This window comes from Carassius carassius, chromosome 32, assembly GCF_963082965.1.
Source record: "Carassius carassius chromosome 32, fCarCar2.1, whole genome shotgun sequence".
NCBI classification, from domain to species: Eukaryota; Metazoa; Chordata; class Actinopteri; order Cypriniformes; family Cyprinidae; genus Carassius; species Carassius carassius.
In genome coordinates this window covers 29330539-29348426 of record NC_081786.1, presented here as the reverse complement: position 1 = coordinate 29348426, position 17888 = coordinate 29330539, and the positions used below count along the sequence as shown (strand labels likewise).

The following is a 17888-nucleotide window of genomic DNA, read 5'->3' as shown; positions in this document are numbered from 1 at the left end:
AAGTGAAGTGAAGGATGTGCAAGACCTGGAGGGTTTTTCTGAAGATAAGCAGGTCGTGTAGAATTTTCCTCGAAATATATAGTTTTGAAGTCAGTAAGACTTTACAGATCAAACAGTTTCAGCTTGCAAAGGTAACTCCAGAATGTCTGTGTAACACAGTTTGCAGATCGGGGAAGGAGGAGGAGGCAGGAACTAGCGGACATTTAAACATAATTTAATAACATAATAAGCACAAAATGGAAGATAGCGCGACAGTCCCTCACGGACGACTGCCCTCACACACAGAACCAAAAGAACATAAACAGTTCAGGCCCGGTCCTCTCTCGTCCACAATGCACTGGATAGCTGGCCAATCAGAGCACACCTCACTTTTCAGAACGATGAGCTTTTATAAAAATCAATGCATTTCAGAAAGACGGGGCATAGAGGAGAAACAATAAAAATAATGTACAGTATGTGGAAAATATAGTACAGACCAAAAGTTTGGAAACATTAATATTTTTAATGTTTTTGAAAGAAGTTTCTTCTGTTCATCAAGCCTGCATTTATTTGATCAAAAATACAGAAAAAACAGTAATATTGTGAAATATTATTACAACTTAAAATATTAGTTTTCTATTGGAATATACTTAAAAAAAATAATTTATTCCTGTGATGCAAAGCTGAATTTTCAGCATCATTCCTCCAGCCTTCAGTGTCACATGTAACATCAGTCGATCACATGATCATTTAGAAATCATTCTAATATTCTGATTTATTATGAGTGTTGGAAACTGTTCTGCTGTCTCACATATTTGATCAATAAAAGGTTAAAAACAACTGCATTTATTCAAAATAAAATAAAAAATAATATATAATTGTATTTATATATTTTCTTTACTATCACTTTTTATCAATTTAACACATCCTTGCTGAATAAAAGTATTGATTTTATTCTAAAAAAAGAAAGAAAAAAAAATTACTGACCCCAAATTACTGACCAGTAGTGTATATTGTTATTACAAATATTTATATTTTAGAAACATAGCTTCTTTTTTTTTTTTTTTTTTTTTTTACTTTTTATTCATCAAAGTATCCTAAAAAAGTATCACATGTTCTGAGAAAATATTAAGCAGCAGAACGGTTTCCAACTTTGATAATGAATCATCATATTAGAATGATTTCTAAAGGATCATGTGATAATGATCCTAAAAATTCAGCTTTGCATCACAGAAATAAATGATCATTTAAAGTATAATACATTTAAAAACAATTATTTTAAGTTGTAATAATATATCACAATATTACATTTTTTTCTGTATTTTTGATCAAATAAATGCAGGCTTGATGAACAGAAGAAACGTCTTTCAAAAACATTAAAAATAGTAATGTTTCCAAACTTTTTTGGTCTGTACTGTATGTTTGTTTGGTTTTTTTTTTTACCTTAAACCACATAAACACATTTCATCACACCAAACACACAAAATAATGTTATGAGCCCTTTAAAACACATTCTTCTGTGTTATGTAGTAACATTATTCAGTTCTGAAGTCAGATGAAATGGAGACTAGTTTGTAGATTAAACTCTGCTCTCTGGCAATGGGGCAGCTCTCACAACTGGACTCTTCAGTCAGATTCACAAAACTATTACAACTAGAAAATCCTGTTGTGCTATAAGAACTGGATATCAAACAACAGCACTCAAAGACTCTTCTCATTATTGCCACATTAGCCTCGACAGCTTAGTATCACTCAAAACAAAGAGTTTAAAGTATCGAGCTAGATCACATCGGTCTAAGAAAGACCTCAGCAAATCGACAGAGAAATCAGCTCCTTAACATCTAGTTTGTTAACCGAGGAGAGCTGTGTCCCGAATTCAGCATGGAATTCCCTAAATCCTTTTCATCAGATTGATATGAAACAGCTGCTCCAAACTCTGCCAGCCAGAGTCCCACCCTCTTGAGAACCGAATATGGGCCAAATATTACCAGTCCATTATAAGCATTTGGAACCAATAACATGATCACTAGCAGGGTGGAACTCATGCGCCTCGGGGGGTTAGTTGTACACCGGTTGTCTCAAACTTATTCTTCTGGGCCAACTTCACACATGCTTGATCACCACACGACAAATGAAATCAAAGATTTGAGAATCAAAAAAGTGCTTCAAAGATCAGCTAGAAACATCACTAAAGAAATCTTGTAGGATGCGTATGGAGACATGATCTCTGAAAGAGTCTGAGTTCAGTAGGGGATGGATCATGTTTAACAGACACTGAGGGCTGAAGGTATCCAAATGAACACTCATTTCTGTGCTGAAATTTCGGTTATCCAATCATTTTGCACTTGTACCTCAAGATCTAAATAGTTTAGTTCTTTTGGTTTTTTTACCGTGATAGAGAATATTCTAATTACATTAGCACTTCCTGTCCTAAATAAGTTCTACCGCTGCCGCTGTCTTACACTGACACACCTCCATGATGAAACACAAAGGGTTTTCTTCTCATTATTCCTAGTAAAAACCCTGAAAGGTTGTCCAATGATCATCATGATTTTCCTAACAACTCAGTTGTTTATCCTGTGTATCTACACGAGGAAACTATTTAAATAAGTTGAAAATGTGGGTATTTTTACCTGAAGTTTCTGCGCAGGATTCTTCATTCTTGAATCAATGCCAGCTCTGTCGGGACGCGGCTGTCGTAATAACGGATCCTGACACACAAATCCTGAGCACAAGACACAGTTGCTGTTCAGACAAGAGTGTTCTTTGATGAGGATTAATACAATCTATTCATAATTAGCTTAGTTCTATCCATTCAGAGTGTGTGTAAATAACAGCAGACCAAAACTGATCAGTCAGTCAGAAAAAGTGTACTTCATATCAAATGTTCTGTTTGACGTTACAATTTCTGCAATAATACGTTATATATTACGGTTCAAAAATTAGTTTTTGTTTTTTTATAATACATCTCTTCAGAAAGGACGCATTAAATTGAATAAAAATGTCAATAAAAACATTTATATTGTTACAAAAAAAAAAGTGGATAAATGCTGCTCTTTAAATTTTAATTTAGAATGATTTCTAAAGAACATGTGACACTGAAGACTGGAGTAATGATGCTGAAAATACACAGGAGTAACATATTTCACATTATTACCGTTTTTACTGTATTTTTACAGTACAGTATACTTTGTGAGCACAACAGACTTCTTTCAAAAACATTTTTTAAAAAAACCATACTGAACCCACACTTTCGAACAGTAATGAATGTGGTCATAACCGTCAATTTAAAAAAAATCACAATTTGTCACATTGAGCTGCCTTTCATAAATGCTGCCTAAATAATCATTTAATTACTTGATTTATTACTTAACTTATTACTCATAACATTAAAGCCATTAAATACACCACAGGCAAAAACAACAACAATTTTAAATGAACAAATTCACCACACAAATGTTTAAACATTCGAATCTTTCGTCAGAATCGAAGTCCTCAACTTTTACAAAGAATGAACGAATAGTCTGGATTTGATCAGTTCTACTGTGGCAAGACACCCAAAAATGATGTCAAGTAATCATCAGAAATGTGGATTACACTGACGATGCCATAAAAACGAACAAGATAAAATACTGCAAGCGATCAACAGCAGTCATTGTACAGAGATCAATCATTACAGAGAGCGTTCCTTTCTCTGGCGTCAGGTTTGCGAGCTTTTGGAGTGGGGACAGCCTTTTGCATAAGCATAACAAAACTCTGCCTTGAGCAATCATTCTTTCCATGAGAACTGCAGAGGTGTTATCTTCAGCCAAACTGTGACAGTTCAATGACTCATGCAAGCGTCTAATGTTCTGCTGACAGTTCCTACATGTAAGTCATCTTATGCTAATGAACAGCGCCTGCATGTAAAGCTTTAACACTGCTTCTGATGCAGCGCAGTTCATCAGTTTTCATCACACAGTTTGAAGAGTTGGAAGAATGTGGCACAAAACCACCAGCAGGCAACAATGCCCTATTAGTGGTTTGTGAGATAGATTTAGTGAGACGCCCAGCGTGACCTATAAATACTAGGGATGCAACGATATTATCAATATCGCAAAATTGTCTCAATATTATCTTGGTCACATGACGATATGAAACAATAGGTCTTCCAAGTAAAAAGTTTAGTTTTTTTAAATAGATTTGTTTTGGGCCATTATGCTTTGGCACAGTATCTGTCAAGCACAATATGCTTAATCCCTTCATCAAGTCTGTTTCAAAGAGAACCGTGAACTTCGTTCATGCAATCAGCTCGTGATCCAGTGTTTTCCGCATCTCAGAACAGCTCCATTCACACTGAATGAATGCATTCAACTCAATTACTGCAGGTGCTGTGAGTTTGCATGTTACTTTCACAGCAGATGATTACAGCGTTTCACTAGATTTGTAGTGAGACATGTTTTTGTAAGCCTGTTTTAACTAAAGCTGGAGTTTTCCTTCAAAATAAAATCTCTACTATTGCTGACAGCTAGCAGTTTAAATGAGTCCAAATTCAAAATATCTCTTCCAGGTGCAGAAAGAAAGTATTGTATTTTCCCTACTGTAAAGTAAATATACCTATTAAAATATTAATTTCCATTTATTTTACAGTGCAGTTGTTTTGCAGTATATGGCTATTACTGTTATTAGCCGCTTTTCCACTGTGGGGTCAGTGTGAGCCAGTGCTTCAAACCATTTAGTGGCAGTTTAACAGGAAGTGGGGATTTTGTTCTATTTGATGCGTTGGATGGAAACAGTACTTGTTCGCAAATGTTTTATGTAATATTCTAATTTTGCAAGTTAAATTCACAACTTTGAATGGAAACCCTAATCGTCTCAGGTTCCGTCTTTTTGTTCGTTTTGTTTTTAGATGATATAGCCTACATGACGAAGGATGTTTATAAAAGCCGTTTTAATGCTATTCTTTGATCAAAAATATTGTTTTTGTCTTGTGTTTTAATATGTTGGCTAACGATATACGAAGATGAAGAATTCTGTCAGGCTATTGATTGATTATTCATTGTTCTGCACTTCCCCATTCTGCAACCTGCCCACTGCCAGTTTACCCAATTGTATCTTAGCACCCCGGGTTGCCAGTTGTCAACCCAAGAAGGACCACTACTAATTGAGATTGCAGATAGAGTGTCAATGGTCCATTTGAGAGATAGGTGGCGATAATGCACTTATAAGTCTGAAATCCGCCCTTAAGCAAGAAGAAGATAATGCCTCACACACCTGCTGCTGAGAACGATCATAGGACGACGAGCTCAGGACAGTTCTAACAGTGCGGACATTGCACTTGAATCAGAGGTAAAAAACAATATAAATACTGTTCAGTTTCTTGCACAGACCGATAGTTTTGTGTCTTTACACATCAATGTATCATTTACATTACATTTACATTTATTCATTTAGCTGACACTTTTATCCAAAGCGACTTACAATTGCTATATATGTCAGAGGTCGCACGCCTCTGGAGCAACTAGGGGTTAAGTGTCTTGCTCAGGGACACATTGCTGTCTCACAGTGGATTCGAACCCGGGTCTCTCACACCAAAGACATGTGTCTTATCCACTGCCAACACCACCCCTATCATTTTGTTTTGTTTGTGTATGTTTTTATTTAGTTTTATTGTATGTTTTAGCTGTGATTCCCATCCACTTACATTATAGGACTGACAGACTGCAATGGTTTGAGTTAAAAATCTCAGTTTGTGTTCTACTGAAGAAACAAAGTTACCAACATCTTGGATGTCCTGGGGGTGAGCAGATAAACATCACATTTTTTTATTTCTGGGTGAACTATCCCTTTAAGTTTTCTTAGTTAAGATAAATGGGTTGGAGCTCTTAATTTTGAACTCACAAAGTGCATTAGATAGGATAGTTTAAAATGTTACATTTTCATTTTTCCCAATTCTTAATTTGTCTTTTTTTCTTTTTAAATATCACATTAATATCATATTGTGAGATTTCCATAGCTACAGTACATCCCTATGAAATACCCTTTTTGTTTTCTCCCTTTTCTTTCCATTTAAATTTTTGTAGATTCTGTGTTTTATGACATAATACATTTATTTATTTTTTTAATAAACAATTGTGGTAATCATTAATGCATACAACCTTAACAATTTAATTAAGCTTTGATTAATTAAAATTTGATTCCAACTCCTTTAATTTTTGGCATATTGCTGCACAAAAGAGGTTTATGGTTTACATTAAAACATGGATAAAAAAAAATGTATGGTATTCCGTAAAAAAACAACTATATTTTTATTATTGTCATTATTACTTTGAGAAATACATTCTACTGTACAACAGTAACATATTTCTGTCATGTATTTGATGTTCATTTTTGCCAAATTTCATGATTTCGTCTGCGTTTTCCACAAACCCTCAAGTATGGCAGGAAAGCACACACTCCTTCTTCCTAACCGGTCATTACTGCAGACCAAACAAATGTGACCCACATGACAAAAGCCACGGACACAGTAACCTGCAGTTATGGCTGTTCTGTGGTTTGAAATTATGACCATTCATGCACATTCACAACATGAGGTAAAGTGGTTAAGGACTGGTCAGGATTACGACTGAGATTCTGAGCCTGCGGGAAAAGGAAACTTACCCACAAGAGAAAACATATCAGAGATCATGCTGGCCTTAATCTTTAAATCCAGAGGAGCATCGCTAGAAATACAAAAAGACAAAAAAGCATTAGCGCACTGTTATATTAACCTTCTGGGTTCTTCTGATTTATAAGCCTTTAAAAGAAACAATACAGTGTGCACTGTAACATGATTATTTTCTCCACACAAAGAAAATCAATGGGGTCAAAGGATCTACACATCTAAGATGATTTACTTCTTCCAAAAGGACTAAATGACTCTTCCACTTGTGAACACAGATGTGAAGATATTTCAACTTTTCCATTCTTGAACCCAAACCAGTGCAGTCTGTGCTGTTTTAAGAAGCACCACACAGATGTTTATGAGCATGTTGACGAGTACACTTAATGGCAGGCTTGAGTTTGACTCAAGTATTCATTAAGAACATCCCTCTAATTGGACAAATTACTCATATGGGGTGTTAATTTGTTTTTGTATTTTGTGACTATTGTTTGTTGTCTTGTATTGAAAAACATTTGGGGAGTAAAGCATTTTTAGTAGAAAGCATTTCTTTTTATTTCTGCAGTTTATCTCTGAGCTAGAATAGAGTGTATCTGGCTTTTATCATCTTGCTGAACTTCTTGTTGGGCCATTGGCTATCAATATCTTCAGTTCATCACTTTTGGAGCTTCGGAATGTCATGCTGAGCAACTTCACTGGTTGGATGCTGTTCTTCATCTTGTATAACATGGGCTCCCACTATTTAGGAGGTTCATTAGTAGTTTGTCAGTTGTGAGATAGAGTTGCCTTGGAAAACTCTTCACTTAATGGCTTTTACCAGCCTTTATGCAACCAGGTTGGTTTTCCAATGCTTCACCTTCCGAGAAGTGCTTGATGACTGGGTCTGTTCGGTATGTTCAAATGCTTTTAGCTAATGTTGCCATACTAAGAGTGTCGTTTAAGATGACTGTCTTGTCCATGAAGAGCTGATTTTTGCATCCTCGACCTTTTCCACCTAGGGCCCTACTTTACTACCCCACAGATCAGGACCTGTATTCACGAAACATCTTAAGGCTAAAAGTAGCTCATGGAAATCTTAAAAATAATGAGCTTCAATCATAAATTTAGGACTCCTGTATTTTTAATCTTAACACAATTTATTTCACAAAGCATTTTAGCGCTAAAACTAGTTCCTAAATCTGTGAAATGTTAGGAGTAGTGAAGAGGACTGTCTTGGTTTTGGAGGATATCCTAACTCAAAATTTTCCTTTGATTATATCCTTGTTTTCATTAACCAGTTGGGCAAGATGTAACCGATTCAGAGTGAGAGATGCCTTTATTTTCTTTTTTTTACATTGGCATGTCTTACTTTCAGCCATGATTATTCTATTCTGTTAATTAAAAGGCTGCATATCCTCTAATTGTTTATGAGAAACAGACATGTAGGAGGCCGACAATTAGCTGATCATATACTTGTTTAATTAGTGACACTTAGCCTGAATTTTAAAATCTTTATTTGAATGTGGCAAAATGTAAATTGTTATTTAAATGTCATAACAGACAGCAGTGTAATTACCATGATTCAATTCAATTCAGTTCAATACAGCATATATTGAACAAAACAGCATACGTTTTTTATGTATGTGATACCCTCCAAAATGGCACGAGGGTGATGCGGAGTAGACAAATTGTTGAATAAAGTCGTTGTTTGTGTTTCCTTTGTGCATAAAAACTGTTCTCGTAGATTCTGAAAATTACGGTTGAACCACTGATGTCTCCTTGCTACCTTTCTGGACCTTGATCATGGTAATTACACTGCTGTCTATAGAGGGTCAGAGAGCTCTTGGAATTCATCCAAAATATCTTAATGTGTGTTCTGAAGATGAACGAAGGTCTTACGGGTTTGGAACGACATGAGTGATTAATGACAATTTTCATCTTTGGGTGAACTATACCTTAAAGACTTCTCTCTATTCCTTAGTAAAAGTTTGTCTCAGCAGCTTTGTGAATAGGTTTTAAGAGAAAACTCTTAAGTAAAAACATTTACTGTTATTAAGGAGAACTAAGTGGTAAGATAAAATGTTTTGTGAATACAGGCCCAGGTCTGTTCTGTTTAATTTTGCACAAATCAAATAGTAGATCTTTTGTATGTAATTCCTGTGTAAACCAGTCTGGTAACCAGGGCCGCATTAAGACTTTAAGGGGCCCCTGAGCTTTACCTCTTGAGGGGCCCTTCCAGTGCTCGACAATAAGGACTGCCTGATTACCCGAGGCTAGTGTGAATGACGCTCGGGACAGTAGACGGAGCGGTCACTTGCCCGATCGGGGCAGTGCTGTACGGTGTGCATTATATGTAGTATATGATATCGTAATTGTTGATTTAACGATCTGATATTATCGAGTATGCATCTCACTTTACAAAATACTAACAAAAACACACCCATTCTGTGCACGCATGCACTACGTGACATAGTCTAGTAGGTTAGACTTTTGCACGTGATTTAGTCTTAATGCCTCAGAATTCAAATATGCCCCTGTATATATTTCATATTTATATAATTTAATATCTATGTTAACCAATATTACACAAAGAGTGCCGTTTTTCTCCAAATATTAGCATGATTACAAATGTGATGATTTTATTCAGCGTGCAGTTATATAAACAAGAACTTAATATCAAGTGACTTACATTTTAGACATCAAATCGTCTGTTTCGCTGTATTTCGCCAACGAAAAATTATTATAATCCACAGCTTTAGTGTGTTTATTTTTCATTTTAATTTAATTTTTTCATTTTTCTTTCATTGGATTAACATTACAGCAGCTAGAAGCTAAATTAGGCGTGGTCACTTTAAGAGACAATGAATGCATCCAATATAATACATATACATTTTTTTTTCTCAACTGTTTACTTTCACTTAAGACATAACCGACAGTTTTTTCTAACATATTATCCAAGACGGGTATTTTTCACATATATATATTTTTTATGTATATATGTCGTTACAAGAGCAAAAACAGATAAATTCGGTGTTCAAGTGTTTTGAGACGCCTTTCTCTGCGTGAGCCTGAACACCAGAACACCGTGGTGCTGAATTGGGCTCTACACATCCTTTTCTGTTTGTTTAAACTGCGATTTATTCGTTCATGTGCAGGAGGAACTTAAAAGAAAACCTCGCAAAGGAGAGCTCGGTTCAGTGTTGCTGTCTGTGAGACGCGGCTCTCTCTCCGCGTGCGCACCGAACACAGCGCGCGAGAAACCAGCTACTCTATTAGGCTTTTCCGTGTCTTGTGTTTTAATGCTTTAAAGTATTTTGAATGGTTAAATTGGCAGGTGGCTAGGCTTAATAGCACGTGAAAATTATACGCTTTCGTGACGACACGCAGCAGCGTTCTGTCAACTGTCTTGAGTGTCTTTTTAGACAGGCTTCAGCCAGACGGTTGCCCAGGTAAGCCCATGCATTAATGCGGCCCAGCTGGTAACACACTCACATCACTGGTTGCCTCACTTAAAGCCCTTGGAAAATCTTAATGTTATGCATCAAAGCTTCAGATGCAGTAGTTTGAACAAGTCTCCACCTGATAACTTCCAGTTGGTTAGATCCTCCAAATCACCTGTAACGGGAAATCCTTCCACTCATCTGGTGTTACGCTTTGAAATAGGCTTTTCACTTATGACAGATGAGTTCTGTAAGGTTCATAAGGAGTACTAGAGATGATCAATACAACATATTGAATTTTATGTGAATTTAAAAAAAAAAGGCTTTGAGGGATAGACTTACAGTCTTTACAATGGCATGCACTGTATGAAAGTCCTGGATCGCATGCAACTTTTCAGTACTGTTTTATGGAATGTTTGTCAAGTAAAAGGTTTTTTGGAAAGGTGTTTTATCAGCTGAACAATTGGCATGTTGTTAAACAACTGTACAGTCTATTTAAAAAGTCTGTACTTTGGACCCTCGTATAATCATTTTTATTCCTGTCAAAACTAAATGTGGCACAGTCAGATCTTGACTAGGGCCACATTAACAGTTCATACTTGTTCATTTAGCAATTTTCAGACCTGATGTAAACTCCATATCAACTACTTGCATTCTGCCAAAAGAGAGACCTAAAATTGCACATTTGATTGCATTTCTACACTGTATTTGCCCAAAATTCCTTGTATGGATGGCAGTATGTAATGGGAATTTAAAGTAGTGATCTCAAATTGCATTTGTCGGTATAAGAAAGACATAACACAAACACCCAAAACCTGGTAAAAAGGTCTTATTCTACACAAAACAAAAATGAAAAATGGATTAGTGTGTGTGCGTCACTCACCATGCCAATGAAGGAGAGAGGTTCACTTCCAAGAGCCATGGTTTGAGGTTGGAATCAATGAGAACGTCGAAACCGTACAGTTCTGTGAATTGAAACACACACACACACACAAAGTGAGACGGGTGAACGGGAGGACACACACCACACAGAGATGGCCAGCACTACTGAGGGCCGTCTGTGAATGTACATGAATGTAAATGAAACTAAATGTCCATTACAGCAGTAACGGAAGAAGAAACAAGCCGCAAACAAACGGACAGGTTTTGGGAGTGAACACCTCCTCGAAATACAGAAGTAAATCCTCTAAATGCTCATTCTGCATCTCTCCTGAACCTGTTATGGCTGACCAGATATTACAGTGTCCAATTATGGATATTGTGATCTTAAAAAACTGACATATACATTATTTGTCACTGCATTAGCAGCTAGTGATCACTACCTGATTGTGAACTGTATATAATGTGGTTGTGACTTATGCAAATATCTGAGCTCTGTAAACATATACACTCAGAATATGACAGATTTTTTACAGACATACAACTATAGTGTAGGTCCATGATTTGAGAAACAGATGAAGTTGAACACTAGGAAGAAGCACACCATCATCTGATTCAGAGAGATCTGTTTTATGAATTATTAAAAAGGACATTTCTACCACAATTATTGGTTCTGTTCAGAGACTCAGTGAGCTGCGTTCCAGTCTAAAGTCTACATAAGCATCCTTAACTTATTTATGTCTTAGGTTACTAAGATGTAACCCAAAAAAGGGACTGATATGACCCCACACATAGTGCTCCTCAGATGCACTGGTTTGGCATGTAATTGTTTTCATTATGAAAAAAAAAAATACATAGCACACACAAAAAGACTTAATTTAACTTAGACTAGATTGTTTTCATCAATATTTCCTGTTTGTTTTGTACCGAATAAAATTTAAGTGAATTTAAACATTGCTCCCAAAAGACTGTGGTAGGGATGTGCATATATTTGCATTTGCTCTTGAGAAAAAATTGGTTGCAACAATGAATTAAATTCTTTAAAGAAAAAAAACACATTAAACAAGTGGCAGGTTTATTAGTTTGCATTTACACGCCACTTAAAGGGATAGTTCACCCAAATAGCAAAATTATGTCATTAATAACTTACCCTCATGTTGTTCCAAACCCGTTTATCTTCTGAACACAGTTTAAAATATTTTAGATTTAGTCCGAGAGCTCTCAGTCATCGAAAATACATTTTGGTCCAAAAATAGCACTTTATTCAGCATTGTCAAGAACCGTTTCTGTCAGACGCGTCCGATTCGAGAACCGAGGAGCTGATGATACTGCGCATGTGTGATTCAGTGTGAAGCAGACTGACACACAGCAATCATCACCAATGAAACCATTACGTCGAGCGCAAAAGAACCGGTGAACCGTTTTCTTCAACCGTTTATTGAATCGAACTGTCCGAAAGAACTACTGGTGATCCGAAAACTGATGCAACCGGTTCTTGACTCGTGAACGAGTCAGTCTATTGTTCGTTATCTGGCTCGGCTCGGTGTTCATCTTCAGTTCTCTCTTCACAGCAGTTCAGTCAGTGTACTGTCTGAGTAAATGAATTACTCTGGGATATTGGTTTGTTTGAACTCAGAGGGAGTGTCAGCCACATTAAACAAGTTAACTGCTTAAGTCATTTGTGGATTAATGCGTATTGGAGATGTGAACCGTTTAAAGCGATTCAGTTCGATTTGTTGAACTGGTTCAAAAAGATCCGGTTACATCGAATGATTCGTTGCGAAACAAACTGCTTTGTTTTGAACTCTCTCACAACAGACACGGAAGAGAAGACAATGCTGAACAAAGTCGTCGTTTTTGCTATTTTTGGACCAAAATGTGTTTTCGATGCTTCAAAATATTCTAACTGACCCTCTGATGTCACATGGACTACTTTGATGATGTTTTTCTTACCTTTCTGGACATGGACAGTAGACCGTACACACAGCTTCAATGGAGGGACTGAGAGCTCTCGGACTAAATCTAAAATATCTTAAACCGTGTTCAGAAGATAAACGGAGGTCTCACGGGTTTGGAACAACATGAGGGTGAGTTAGTAATGACATAATTTTCATTTTTGGGTGAACTAACACTTTAATGCACAAACCTATTCTCACATACATTATCCATTTGTATTCTTTTTTTTTAATCCCATCCATTGACATGCATGGTCATCACTATCAATCAGTGTACTTTCTGATTCAAACCTGCATTTAAGTATGGTTGTCAATTCAAAACATTTGCAGTGTGTAGCTACACTCTCAGAAAAAAAGGGTACAAAAGCTGTCCCTGTGACAGTGCTTTTTCACTTGTTATCAGTGAAGTTGTCTTTACTGTGTAATCGAACTCTTATTTAACCAGTGGTTACACTTCATGGATTCACACACACATAAACCAACAATGTTTGACACTGGTTTGCATGTTGTAAATAGAAACACTTGATATTCTTCAGAGAGGGCTCACATAAACACACATGAAGACGTTGGAAAGCAACGCCTACCAGCTGACATGAAATGAAAACGGAGTAAAATTGGCTTACTGTCTGTATTAGACAGCCATAATATACACAATATTCCCTTTTATGATTTTATTTCGTCACACATACACATATTAGTACAACTATTTAGCTAATATTCAGTGTATTGCCCAGCTTCCTGCCTTTTGGAAGAGCCATCTATTTGGGAACATGCTTTAAATGTTGCCTACGTAGGGAGTTCAGTGTTTTAAAAGAGATCCTATATGTGGCTCTAAATGCCCTCTGGTTTAAAGCGTCTCTTTATCAAGCGGTTTCTTGTGGTCATTCTTCACTCACCTCACCACCTTCAAACCCAACAGAGACAGTGTGTCTGAATGTTTTTGCTGTGTGCTTTTGAGTAAACTGAGCTGTTTTTAGAGAGCGAGGCCGTGCTGTGCTGACATCAGAACTATAACCTTGTGTTCGCCTTTATACTGAACTTCACAACTTCACTGACCTGGTTCCCAAAGGGATCAACAACTGATCCTACAAGAGGACTCTATATCTTTAAAGGATAACAAAAATCTACTGAAGGTTGTATTGTGTTGTCTCCAACCATCTTAAATGTGACATACTTCTTACCCTAACAACCATTTTCAGACAACCACTGAGCAAATAAGCATTTGCTTTATTAATTAAACCATCTACCAGTTCCAGTTCTCCACTGATCCTGTGTAATTATTTACTCCCAGACCAGATTATGTCACATACTGAATGAGTATTTTGCAAACCTGTTATGCGTGGTATACTACAAGCCATTGATTTGTAAACGGGTAGAATTTTCAACTAAGAGCATCTGGACCTGGTTATCCAATCACTTTACAAGTCCCTTATTCACTCATTCATCAGCTGACTGGACTCAGAATAACCACGTCCAGATGATTTAGAATAAGATTTGATCTGCTTCTATATTAAAATGTGAAAATGACCTGGATCATAGGCACAAACACTGTCAATGTTGGCTTCAAGCGTTCTGTGGCTATATTTCTCATGTCTGTGAGGCAAGTTTTATCTACACAGTTTATCCTCATTTTTTTCAGAGATGTAAGAAAACGCATCCTGTTTTTTATTTTTATTTTACAAAAGCACAATGTTTTGTTGATATTATGAGCGTACACAAATAAAAAAATACCATTTACAGTTCTGAATGATGTATTAATGTTATCTATGAGCAAAAATGATGGTATTTTGTTTCCAGTTTAATCGGGTAAAAAAGTGCCAGTGATGGCAATGACACATTCATTTAGGTTAACATTAGAGCAAAGGTGCTATGCTTATTAGGTGCTAATAAGCCATATATGAGGTTGATGAATGATAGGTGAACATTTGAATGTAATAATTAGGGCCCTATAATTTCTGCGGAGCAGAAAACATGGACAGAATCACAAAATCCAGTCATAAAAACCGAATTTACTGTATATCGTGGAATGACACAGAATTTGTCAACATTTGGACGAATGGACTTGTATCTGTAAATATTAAATATTATTATATTGAGCAGTTTACCATTTTGTTTGAGTAAAAATAACAGATGGCGTCATATCATATACACACAGAAATTTAAAGGTATTCAAGGCAGCAATCCTTCAAAATAACAGTTTGGTTTAACTTGTAAGACATTGTGCCAGAAATGCATTACTATTGTTCAGTAGAATTTATGTAATAGTACTAATACTACTACTAATAATAAACAAAAATTATTAAAACTTTATTTTTTAAGGAATAATTGCACAACATTTCTTTCATGTTTTAATTTGAATAGTATATCCCCTTTGTTCGCCCAAAAAATAAAATGTTTAATTTTCATTAATTAAAAGATAAATTAACATAGTGTGCCTTCATTTGAATGAACACAGAATTTCTACAGAAAAAAGAAATCATAAAGGTTATTATTATTAATTAATAAAAGTGGTTTTTATGCATTCAAACAATTAGACATGCTAAAACTCAGAATTTGGTAATAATAAAAATAAAATAAAAAAGTACAGAAAATGGAATTTGGAAAAAAATAAAACAATTCCTAGGGCCCTAAATAATCTGTCACTCACAAACCTTTTTTTTATTTTATTTTATTTTTATTTTTTTGTGACTAACCAACTAATAGAACAAATAAAATGACTAACATTTAGTTGACTATTACTGGGCCGTCCTAATTGCAACATTAGCGGGGCGTTTTGTTTATTTTGGTGGCATTTTTGCTCCAAGCACCCATTCCAGGGCCAGTCGCTTCTCCACTGTCACTTCCGGGGCTTGATCGTGCCTCATCGATGCTTCCTCGGGGCCAACGGTCAGGGTTTATTGGCCCGACGAAAACCTTGGGCCAAAGTGGGTCAGCTGGGGCTAGAGGAGAGGTTCTGAACAAAGACGGGGTTTCTCTGCGTCTGGAGAGCATCAGCACCGCGGGTCATTTTAGAAAGATAACAGCTACAACACCAGCATTAAAGGAACACTCCCCCGTTTTTTGAAATAGGGCTTATTCACATTATTTCCTACATTTAGATAGGTGGGCAAATGCATTTTTGTGTCAGTGCATGCATTGTTTTAGTTTGACTAAAACTAAATTCTAAAACACATGGAATTCGTGGGATTTCATGTGTTGCGTGATATCTCTGCACCGAAGTAGCAGTGCTTCGCCTAAGCAGCAGTGCTTCGCCTGTGCTTCCCCATAATATAGTCCCAAGTCAATATCTGCCTAGGAAATCGCCTAGTGTTAATCTGGATCGCTATTTGTACTCGTTGTGAATACGCAGGCCACAAGAAGTAATTAGGTGGGTTTTTTAATTTATTTTGATCACTTTTACTCAGGCCATGCTAGCTGGCAACAAAGGATTCCATTCATTGTGCTAAGCTAAGCTAACGCCGACCCAGTCAAACTAAAACAATGCATGCACTGACACAAAAATGCATTTGCCCGCCTATCTAAATGTAGGAAATAATGTGAATAAGCCCTAAAAACGGTGGAGTGTTCCTTTACAGACTTTTTAAAAAAATAAGTTGAGCTCAAAACTCACTTTCAGTCAGAAATAACTTGATCCGATATGAATTATAATCACCATACAAGGCAGAAATATTTAGAAGCGATGCAAAAGACGCTAGGCATTATCGTTACCATAGTAAACATGCTAAATGCGACTACTTGAAGAAATCAGACGTATTTTGTAACATATTTTATCTGTCATAAGTCTCGCGAGTTTAGCTCCGGCGTATATGTCATAAAAATAAAAAAAAATTTGTTCGGGGGCTTTTATAAAACTATAGAAATTATAAATCTTTCTAAATATGATGTGTATAGGCTCCTGTGACTACTAAGAAACAGACTCGACTGAATAAGCAGGCTATGTTCATAACGCTTTATTTCTGTGTGACTAATTTTTAATCCTGATTAATAATTCATTCATTATGATCAATGTGTCACTTATTATAGTAAAACATTGATGCTTTTGTTGCTATGCTTATTAGGTGCCGCTTTTATGAAAACGGCCACTTTTATTGTGCTCGTTTTGTGATCGCGCTAGTTCCAGTGACTTATTTCTTATCAGTTTTCTGATAATTTCTCTTTGTTGGTGAAATGATGGGGTTGCGTGACGTTGTTCCTAAGAGGTGTGTAAAGGGCAGTTTCAGCAGAGCTTCTGGCCTGATGGTGGAAACGCAGCACTATTTTGGCCTCGTCCTACAGGTCCGAGGCTATTAGCCCCGACCGGCCCGTTTGAAGCACTGGTTCACACTGACCCCACAGTGGAAGAGCAGCTATTGTTGTCCCTGCCTATGAGGCTGACTAAGAAATCCAGCAACTGTCTGTGTAGGCAGCAGCTTGTACTGAGCTACAGATGAGTACATCTTTTTTAAATCAGCTCTAAACACAACATGAGCTGAAAGACAGTGCGAGAGACCCATACTAATTACTAAAGATGTGCAAAAGCACCCTTTTGCATTGTGAACACACATACAAACACAAACAGCATGCTTCATACACTTTTATACCGTGCTTCACACAGCGAGCCAACAGCCCATGTGCAACACATTTTCCCAAATTAGGATCAGACACCGATCCTGCCCACACCTCAACCCTCACAGACCGCCCCGCTCTCTCCGTCTCTGCTCTCTGTGTTTGTGGCTCTATAATGTGTGCTGGGAGGGCCCATTAACATCACCGCATATTCACTGTGAGGAGAATAAATAAGCACCAACAAGGGAAGATCAAAGCCGGGTGTTATTATGAGCCGTTGGGCTCTGGAACTCAAAAACAATCCCAAACCAAACTCACCACAACACCAATAACAAGGCCGTAACGTATCATCTCATTGGGTGTCTCTTGCGTCTGCTGTGTCACTTGACAGCGTTGCATCACTGCAGAAATGACTCGTATTCTGCTGGTTTTGGGTGTCTTTTCATAAACAATATAACAGAGGGTGGAGCG

The 17888-nt window shown here is 36.8% G+C and overlaps 1 protein-coding gene across 3 annotated transcripts in view; it reads right to left on the bottom strand.

The window, feature by feature from the left end:
- ttll5 (tubulin tyrosine ligase-like family, member 5) overlaps window positions 1-17888 on the bottom strand; it is a 153623-nt gene that overhangs the window by 96354 nt on the left and 39381 nt on the right. For all 3 annotated transcript variants that reach the window (XR_009425082.1, XM_059520931.1, XM_059520932.1), the window contains exons 13-15: window positions 10922-11003; window positions 6619-6680; window positions 2613-2704 (exon numbers count right to left, since the gene is read on the bottom strand). Coding sequence is in view for 2 of the 3 variants with exons in the window: in XM_059520931.1 (XP_059376914.1) it covers window positions 2613-2704; window positions 6619-6680; window positions 10922-11003 (236 nt within the window). In the remaining variant the exon portion in view is untranslated. The remainder of the gene's footprint in view (window positions 1-2612; window positions 2705-6618; window positions 6681-10921; window positions 11004-17888) is intronic.